Source organism: Hevea brasiliensis, chromosome 8 (assembly GCF_030052815.1).
Source record: "Hevea brasiliensis isolate MT/VB/25A 57/8 chromosome 8, ASM3005281v1, whole genome shotgun sequence".
Classification (NCBI taxonomy): Eukaryota; Viridiplantae; Streptophyta; class Magnoliopsida; order Malpighiales; family Euphorbiaceae; genus Hevea; species Hevea brasiliensis.
Window position 1 is genome coordinate 10,996,964 of NC_079500.1, and position 10,572 is coordinate 11,007,535.

Genomic DNA, 10,572 nt, shown 5'->3' on the forward strand with positions numbered 1-10,572 from the left:
CAATTAGTATCAGAGTGTACAATCAATTAATCAATTTAAAGGACTTATTTTATGAACTCAAATCAGCTAGATAAGGAAACACATATAGATCAATTGTCTGATTGCTTATACTAATTAAGGATAATATAATAACACTTATATTCAACTTCACTATTAGCCAACAACAACAACAGCAACAGCAACAGTTGCTGTTATATTCTCATTAATGCCATCTTTTTCTTCTTAGATAAAACCTTAACATGATAAAATACATAGATTATATAAGAGGGTAAGAGGTTAATTTTTAGCCAAGAGATTGGTAATTGTTAAAGTAATACTGCAAAGCTGGCTAAATTTTTTGTTGCTGTTCGTGAATGGAGATACAGTCCCTGGATTTTCCTTGAATCCATTCTCACAAGACTCTGCATTGGACATGGCAGCAGTAACCCATGTATTAAGATCATTGAAAGCTTTAGATTTCAAGGCTGCCATGGATTTATTAAGCTGATCAACTGCATTCTGATAGGCCTCAGAGCAATCTCTGAGGTATATCTTCATGAAATTATTATTATTTGAACTTTTGTTAAGAATTTCGGCGATGAGCTTCTGCGTTTCACTTCCATTTGATGATGTGATATTTAGTACTAATTCGGCTAGACTCTGCATATCTTTTACATTCGTTGATCCTAGGGTTGATATGCATAGGTCCTTGTATAAGGTTTTGTCACAAGTTTGGGTTATTAAATCTGAGGCATGGAGAGTAGGAATTGCAAGAAGAAGAACAAAGAAGAAGATTGAGAGAGACATGATGTTTAGTGGGATTTTTTTTTTTTTTAAATATAGATACAAGAGAAATTAAGATTGCTTTGTGATCTTAAGTTTTGGTATTTTAAAGGGAATTTATATACTTTGTAGATAATGTTGTAATTAAAGAAAAGGATTTTATGTGGCTGAGATCTTCCATGAGAGAAGCTTAACCATCCAAAAGCAAACTAATAACATACATTCTTTTTGCCCCCTCCTTTTTGTTGCTAATGGACGGCTCCTAGCTAGCTAGGGGAACTGTAATCGTTATATTTTTCTTTTTCTTTTCAATTAATTAATTTATGGGATTTATATTTTGAACTAAATTATTGCTGGAATGAAATGATTATGCTTTTGTTAATTTTACCAGAATTATTTACTAAATAAGGATTTATAGAAGAAACCATAATAAACATAAAAATATAAAATGACAACTCATGATAACATATCATCTCATTATCAAGTTTATTACATATCCATGAATTGGAAACTAGAATTCATACATGACATAATTGAATGAAACCGCAAGACTACAAGGTGACATTAGAAACTGATAATGCCCAAATAGGCGAGCAAAACCAGATAGAATTAAAAAAAAAAAAAAAAAAATGAATGGCTCAAACAACTCCCAAGATATGCAAAAGAGACACGAACTTCTACTGTATCTCAATACAGTCCAAACTCCAAACACAAGGCATACAGTTTAGTAACTTTAGTTTCCAGCTGGTGGTGGGGAGAAGAATGTGATGGAGGGAATTGCGGTTGGGATATTAAGGATTGAAGGGATGCTTGGCAGTGTAGGCAAGGTGACCTTTGGGACAGCAGGCAGGGTGGCCAAGCTAGGAAGTGGAGGCAGAGTGGGGTTAGGCTGGGTGGTTGGTAAGGTTGGCAATGTGGGTTGCGGGAGATTCGGAATAGTGGGCAATGGAGGCAGTGTAGGCATTGGCAAATTGGGCACCGAAGGCAAAGGTTGTAATTGCAAAAGTTTGCGAGCTGCAAAGCTAAATCCATGCTTGAAAATGACAAAGCAATGAAGAAAGCAAGGATGAAGAAGAGGCCATCAATACAATTTGCAAGTGTTAGTGCTAAATGCAAGGAATAATTTGTTATGGTTTTGAATAAGGAAATCAAGGTCTTATTTTGGGCTTATATAGCTGAAGCTTCTTTTCGATTGGCCATTAGTTTCAATTTTAAGTTCACCTTCTCATCAATCTCATCTACTTAAAAATAGACATATATAGTGGTTATTGGAAAGAAATTAATAAAATATAAATTTTGGAGTGTACTGGTAGTTGATCTTTTGTGATCTAATTGGTGGGTTATCTAAAAAGGTCTTTGAAGTCATTGCTGTTTTTGATGCCTAGCAAATTCCCCTGTGCTTGGATTAAGCCTTGTTCAGAATACCCATCTAATTTGAGTTGCATTAACTTAAGATTTTTCATTGTAGGGAACATTATTGGAGAGTCCTCATCCTCATACTCAAATAGATGACTATAGTCCAATGAAAGTGACTCCAGTTGAGAAATAAAATTGGAAAGATGAAACAGATCATGTGTAAGTGCCAGAGAAGAGCCATCCCTGAGAGCTAAGTCAGCAAGATAAGGGATATCATGTAAACACACAGTTGCCCTTTTCCCAGCATAGTTGAAAGATATGAGATTTGGCAATGCTGATATGTGAATAGATTTGATGTCAATCCAACGCAAATCAAGGTGCTTCAGTGAAGGACTACCAGAGAGTTTCAAATGCTGGCTAAAGCCACCTACATAGCTACTTAAAGGAACTCGATGATATGGCTAGACACTTTCACAAGCTCCGAGTGGAGTTCCATAAGTAAGCTAAACCTGAAAGAACCAAGTGATTGTGTTGGAAGAGAATTTTAGCGTAGCTGCTTGGTGAAGGACACAGGCAGACAATCCTGAAGTCTAACCAAAGCCTCTTAACTCTTTTCTTGATGGAAATATTTATCCAACTATGAACCTCATGATAATAAACGCCACCTAACCGAGAATTCCCTGTCAAATCTCAAATTCATCTATAATTGTACTTGAAGCTGTTTCAAGACTTCGTGCAGAGTGTTCACAACTCTGCGGATCTTCCCATTACTTGACGAGGCATGAAATTGAAATTTAGCAGAACAGAATGTCCAGAGATTTCTGCATCTACTTGAATCAAAAAGGATATCCTCAGGCAATCTGGTAATGTTTGCAATCCTCAGGATGAAGCTGCTTCTTGTCAGATTTCTGTACCAAATCCAAGAAACTGCTGATTGAAAATCAAGTAGATTCTTATAGGAATACAATTAATAGTCTTCTCCTTATCAACTGGAATTGCGTGCTAGTTCTTCGTTACTGGGTTCAACAACAACAATCGAGATTCAAAGCGTAAGCAGGAGTAATGGGACATATTTCCTATTCCTTCAACCTCAGCATCCTACGCCGTCATGAAATAATATTTTCCTACAATCACTACGTGGCAGCATTTAATGGTGCCCTATTAAGGGTCTAACAACTCCATTGTTTTCTTAAATTAACAATAACTAATTCTTTTTTTTTTCATTAATCATTAACAAATTCAAATATTTATTTATTTTTTTTAATGAACAATCCTTCTTGATGTTATTTTGCAGTTTGTTTTTCTTGTTCACTTGAGAAAAAAAATTATTTATTAAAGTATCACTCCGTATTTTATCATTATATTTAAAAATAATTAAAATATCTATGAAAACACAGCCTTGCTTATCTATTGGATTATAATTTTTTTTTTTTTAATTTACAAGAGGTGTGCCTCGTATTCACTGGACTTGTCACCCCTAAACGTCTTGGAAGAGCCTGACTACCTTAAAGGCATGGAGAAAGAGTGACATCCTCAATCTTAAATTTGGGATGCTGTCATCCCAGGGTCACAGTGTTATTATCCAACCGATACATCATTCGCTGGATCACGACATTGAAAAATATAGAGTTAAGCATTCAAATTTAGGTAATTGTAATTATTATATTTTTTTTGTTTTTGATTAATTTGTGAAATTTATATATTATAAATCAATTGGAAAGCAAATAATTAATTTCTGGAATTTTTGTTCTCTAGCCGTGGGGCTCCTTTTCTTTTCAGAACTTTTGTCTGTTGTTTTGATTTCAGAATTTTTCATTTAACATTTATCATCCTAAATTAGATATTGTGAGAAGGTTTACTGAAAGAACGTTAGGCAGATGTTACATATTAAGTTTTTCTTGAACTTTCTATTAATAAATTTGCTTAAAAAATAATAATAAATTATTAGAAAATAAGTCATACCTATTAATTTTACCATGCTTATATAGTAAAAGAGGATGAAAAAAACCATTAGTTATTAAACATAAAAATATGAAGTGACAACTCATGTCTCAAATTCAGAACATCTAAGAATTTGAAACTGGCAATCATTCACAGTACGATAAAGTGAACAGTAAGAAGATGAAAGTAAAAACTAAATTGCCCAAATAGGCAAAAACAGAAACAGAAATTGCCCAAGTCCCAAGAGATGCAACTAAAGAGACATGGACTCTTGTAATACGATGTTCAATAGTCCAAAGCAATGGTGAGATACAGTCCAAACTCCAAACACATGATATGAAGGTTTAGTTTCCAGCTGGTGATGGGGAAAGGAATGGGATAGAGGGAATTGTAGTTGGGATATTGGGGATTGAGGGGATGTTTGGTAATGATGGCAAGGTGACCTTTGGCGCAGCAGGCATGGTGGGCAAGCTGGGAAGTGGAGATAGAGTGGGTTGGGCCAGGAAGGTTGAGCAGTTGGCAAGGTTGGCAATGAAGGCTATGGGAGAGTTGGAATAGCAGGGATTGGTAGCACTGCAGGCTTTGGTAAATTTGGCATCGAAAGCAAAGACAGCAATTGCAAAAGATTGCGAGCTGCTAAGCTAACACCCATGCTTAAAAATGACAAAGAAACAAAGAAAGCAAGGATGAAACAATTGAAAGTGGCCATAATTAAGAAGATGTTGTTGTAGTACTAAGGGAATAATTTGTTGAATTGTTGTGGTTTTCGATAAGAAAAAAGCAGCGCTATGAATGAACTTATATAGCTGAAGATTTAGGCAAGTGTTATGGCAATAGGAATTGGTAATTATTAGGTAGTCAAGAAAAACACCTATTTGAATAGAGCCCGCAAAAAAAAAAAAAAAAAAAAAAAAAAAAAAAAAAAATAGAGAGAGAGAGAGAAAGAAACAGAGACATAGCCTCGCAGTAGCAAGAGTCCCAGATGTGGACAAAGGTCTCACTCGATGCCATATCATGCTAGCTCAACCACTATGGTAGTTGCAGTGTGGCAAGGTCCTTTAGAGAGTCAAAAGGTGTGAAATCACCAAAGTCTTTGGGAGAGAGGGTAAGGAAAAACTACAACACCTGCTCTATACTCTAATCATAGGTAAAGGACACGACTTGAGACCCAAAGATCTTGATCAAAGGAGCTAGAGCTAGAGCAGAACTTTATAACAGGGGACAGTTAATACAGTCAAATTATATAGGCATTTAGAAAGCATATTCATTGCATTTTGTTAGTATTTTATTATTTTCATTGCATTTTGTTAGTATTTTATTACCTTCATGCTTATTTTCGAGTGTTTTTAGTTTTCTTTTAAAATTTTGTGTTAAATTGGTCTGATTTCTTAGTTTTTAACCTTTATTAGGTGTGCATTGATGGCTCAAGATGGTCAGGAGGTGATTGGAGAAGTGTTGGAATGCAAAAGTGTAGCGAAAAATGGGGCCAGAGAATAACATGGCCTATGTTCTTTTGTACCTAAAATAACAAGCATGCGTCATGTTTTGCGCCTCAAAACATTGAAAATTAAAGATCCAGAGAATTACATGGGGCAGGATTGTGTAAATTAAACCCATTACACAACTCATGCTGTTGTCAATAACAGAATTACAAATTCAACCCCATATGACTCCTAGTCATTCCTGAAGGTTTTTTTAAGGCCTTTAGAACTATGAAACAAGAGTTTTTCAGCAGATATAAATATAATAAGTTAGGATTTCAAGGAGGATGAACCTTTTTGCATTCAGGAGAGTATATTACCTTCAAGACAGGCAAAAGAAGAAACAAATTTGCAAGGTTTTCAGAGGAGGTCCAACTAAAGTTCCAAAAGTTCAAGGCTATAATTCTCTATCTAGGTTCTCATGCTTTTTTTTTTTCCTCTTTTATTTTATAAACTTGATTGTAAAACTCATCATGTATGAGTAGTTTCTTTATTCTAGGGTTAGGGATGTAACACTTTCAATTCAGTTATGGATTTAGTTTTATTTTATTTTAATAAATTGAGATTTTAATCTTTGATTCAATCTCTTATGTTCTTAATGCATACTTTTTATTGAGCTCCACTTAGTATTGATTTGGGTATTAATTGAGAGACTAAAAGGTAAAGATTAATATTGAAATAATAGGATTTTGAACTTAAGACTCTTCATCTAAAGATAGGCTAGAGTTCTATGTGAAAATGATAATTAGTCAAAGAACATAATGGGTTTTAATTAATTTAATCGCCACAAAATTAAGTAGGATTTAGGTTAATTAAAATACAACTTGAGTGCCTTGAGAGAAGCTTAAGATAACTTAGAACTAACTTCCTTCAAAGTAATAATCTCCCATTTATTTAATGAATTATATTAAATGTATCATTGATTGAAGTGTGAACCCTTAGCTCTAAAATGCTTTTATTAATTGACATTTAAGTTTAGTTAATTGTTTTAGATTTTATTTCATTTAATTACTATTTCTCTATGATTCGATTGTTTAGATAGTTGTAATTATTGTTTAATTTAATACTCAACATAGTCTTTGTGAGAATAATACTCATTCATCACTTTATTACTTGTTACTATCTGAGCACTCACAAAATTTTGCACAATAAAAGTATGAGAAGAGCCACATCTGAACCACCTAAAATCTCCAGTTCATTTTCCTTAGAGGGGGCATCATGAACCATCTGAGCTAGAGCCTGGTAGTTAGAACCAAGTAATATGCTCCCCAGGGCGCACTCACCTCCTATGGCTATAAAATGGGCCAGTGAAAAGAGCTTAACAGAAGGGTGACTAGATGTAGAATAGAATAAGTACTTGCAAAGGAGGCACTAGAAGAAAATAATGTGATTAACCGTAGTGTTGCCTATCCTAGTTGTAATTAAGGCACTGTAAGAAGTGAACTTTCCCTTGTGTTGATATTTTGGGTCAGGTTTTGTGATCCAGTTGGGTGCATTATTCCCAGTTACTAGTAAACTAGTTAACATGTGGATATCCTTAAGTGTAATGGAGATGGGTCCCACAGGAAGGATAAAAAAGTTGCAAGTGCGGGATCAGAAATGGAAAGAACTTGATATGAGTCCGAGGCATAATGGAGGTGCAAAGTGAGTCAAGTAAATAAACTTCTCGATGCCTGCCTTCGGCCAGAGGCCTGAGTATATAGGAGATAATCTGTCAATCCACTCAGCCCATCTAAATGTCTATCTCGGCCAAAAGTTAATCTTCTCTAATTTAGGAATAGCCTTCAAGGTCTTCCAAGCAAGTAACTCATCAATTCGGCCAAGTAGGAAAGAAGGATTAGAAAAATCAGTAATAATATGCAAAGGACCAATGCTAACATTGGCCACGCCCAGGCTTTGCAAAAGGAAAATGAAGGAGGAGTTAAAACAATTAGAAAACATTAGGAGAAATGGGCAGAAAAGTTATAAAATGAGATAAGAATGCTTATTGTCATAGATGAACTTGTTGTGCGGGGACCAGCACTCAAAGAACTGCCAAATGAAGAAGGGAACAAAAAAAACCTAAGGAAGCACCTATAAAAGCAGTAATAACACCTAGTTAGTGAAAATTTTAGCAGAGTTTTCCCTGTACTTAGAGGGGATAAAAATTGGCCTATTAAAATTTAAGGCCAATCTTTGAAAAAAGCAATAAACACAACCTGCAGGAAAAACATAGAAGCACAAGAGCAATAGATAACACAACTCAACCTAGCTGCAGCGCATATTTAAGTACAAGTACAGTAGCCATTATGGAAAAAGGGGTTGATATTGGACATGGGGAAGCTTGGTGGTGAGAAAACTTTCAGAGCAGTACAAGCTAGAGACAAAAGTACTTAAGGCTAAAACCACCAGAGGAGACACCACACCAGTACTTATGGCTGGTGTAATGGTAGGTGTGGTACCAAGTGCAATACCAGATAAGGTGGCAAGTGTTGTGATGGGTGCAGTGGATGACATTTTCACAATACAAAATCTAAAGACAAGCACAACACCAATAGAGTATCCATTACACTTCAAATGTGTAAACAAACCTAATAGCACAAAGGTACCAATTCCATTCCCAAAATGACAAAGTTTACAACACTTGCAAATTCTTTCGAACTATTTCAAAATTCCCTCAAATCCTTTTCAAATTTCCACCCCTCAAATAATTACTTTAGGAAGGTAAAAAATTGATTTGACTTTGATAAAAATTTTATGGGCATTAGGAAACTTCATAGAGATTGAATTTTATTTAAATTTAAATTCTTAAAAGAGGAATTAGTAACCTTAGGTAAGTTCCATGTTAAGTTTTCTAAGTAGAAGGGGCAGTAGGTGAAGTTCAAAGTCCTGAGGAGATTAATTGTCCACATTAGAAAGGTCTAACCAGCCAATCAATCTGTGAGGCCAATTATTTGCACTAAAAATAATTTAATCAACTCATTAATTATTTTTAAGCTTATGATTAATTAAATTAATTTTTTGTGGAATTAATTTAATTAATTTTGTTGTATTAGTTTAATTATGAGGCATGAAATAAGTGATTTATTATTTTGGTGATTATTAAATATTTATTAGAGGAAGTTAATCAACTGACAAAAAGAAGTTACTTAGTTGTGATTGAAGTTACCTGTAGTAGCAGAGGAAGTTACCAACGGTTGGCAAAGATCATTGATAGCGGTTGTGTAACTTCTTGGATGTGTGGATAAGAAATATTGCTGGTTCCAGAATGTTCAAAGTGCAGCTAAATATAAAATCTGCAGTAAACCATTCAAAGCCCCAATTAATTCAACAATAACAATAACAACAGCTCTATTTTTTTTTATCTGTCTTTTAAATTCCCAAGCCTTATATTTAATTTTCAAGCTTTGTATTTAATTTTCCCAGCAATCAATACAATTTCCTTTTATTTTACTATCTGATCTATGTAAGATTTTGATAAAATTGTATTCAGTCTAATCAAGTTCCCACAACCGTTTAATAGAAGTCAAAAAATGAGTAATTGATACACTCAGTATCTGTTACACTTGCATTTCCTAAACTGTTATCTAGTCAAATTAATTTCCAAGCAAACAATGAGCCAACTGTTTTAGATAAGTAATGTGGCTGTTGAGCCATTTATTCTGATGAGCAATGGGGCTAATGAGCTATCTATTTTGGACAAGTAATATAATTTATGAGCTATCTATTCCAAATGAGCAATTTAGCTGATGAGTAATCTTCTGGCTGAATCATATGTGGCCGAATAATGTATGGTGGAACTATCTTTTGGTCAAACCATATATGACCGAATCATATGTGGCTGAACTATATTTTAACTGGATCATCTTGTGGCTAAACCATTTATGAACAAATTATGTGTGGCCGAATTATTTTGTAGCCAAATCATATATGGCTAAACCATGCATGGTTGAACAATTTATGACTAAATTATCTTCTAGCCAAACTGTATGTAACCGAACTATTTTCTAGCTGAACTAGTGTGGTTGAATCATTTGTGACTGAACAATATTTTGCTGAACTATCTTTTAGATAAATAATGTGTTGCTGAATAATGTGTGCTCAAATAATATAGCCAAACAATTAATAGATCTATATCTTTATTAAAAAAAATTGAAACTAAATGTAATATATATTTTTTATTTGTCATCTCATAAAGTAATTTAATGAGAGAAATGAACATATTCTAATTTCATCACTCTATAATACAATCAATTAAATATATAATAAGTCTATTTATTATATTTTTTTATATGTTGACTCCAAAAATAAAATTTTTCTGGACTGCCACTATCTGTAATTCATAATATTATTATAGAAATACATGCGGTCGATCTAAAGAGGGCAAATTTCAACAATTTAGATAAAAAAGAGGAAAATTTCAACAACATTGCATGAAGATAATAACCAGAACAACCATACAACTAGAATCAATGTTATTAGACCCAGACCAGTCCGACCGGTTTAATGAGGAACCGGAGTTTGATCTGGTCTAATTTACTCACAAGTCTGGGTGGGTCACTCACAGAATGAATTTAACTGAGACAAACTAATGGGATTATATCCACGGATGTGCGGCTCTTTTTAAAGCCTCATTTCCACTCCTACAAGCGTCGCCTTAGGTTACTCATATATTACATTAAATATTAATATAAAAAAACTAACAATAATTAAATTTGCACAATGATAAAAAATAAAGGTTTTTTTTTTGATCTTAATGATTTAAATAATTTATGGTACATGAATTATATAAAATATAAAAATTTTCTATTAATTATTGTATAACATTTTAATAAATTTAAAATTTATTTTTTATTGATATTAATAAACTTATTATTAGAAAAATTATTCTAAATATTTTTATTGTAAATAATCATTTAAAATTTTTATTGAAATATTAATTATTTATAAGATATATTAAATATTAATTATAGTAATACCTTTATTTTGTTACAATTTATAAAAAATTATTAATTTTATAATATATTTAATATTACACCGATTAAACCGCAAA

General features: G+C 33.3%; 1 protein-coding gene across 1 annotated transcript; it reads right to left on the reverse strand.

The window, feature by feature from the left end:
* Positions 1-276: 276 nt before the first annotated feature.
* On the reverse strand, positions 277-786 carry LOC131182286 (pectinesterase inhibitor 6-like). The gene has a single exon (XM_058151278.1). The coding sequence runs from the start codon at positions 784-786 to the stop codon at positions 277-279; it is 510 nt and encodes a 169-aa protein (XP_058007261.1).
* Between the last annotated feature and the right edge of the window lie 9,786 nt (positions 787-10,572).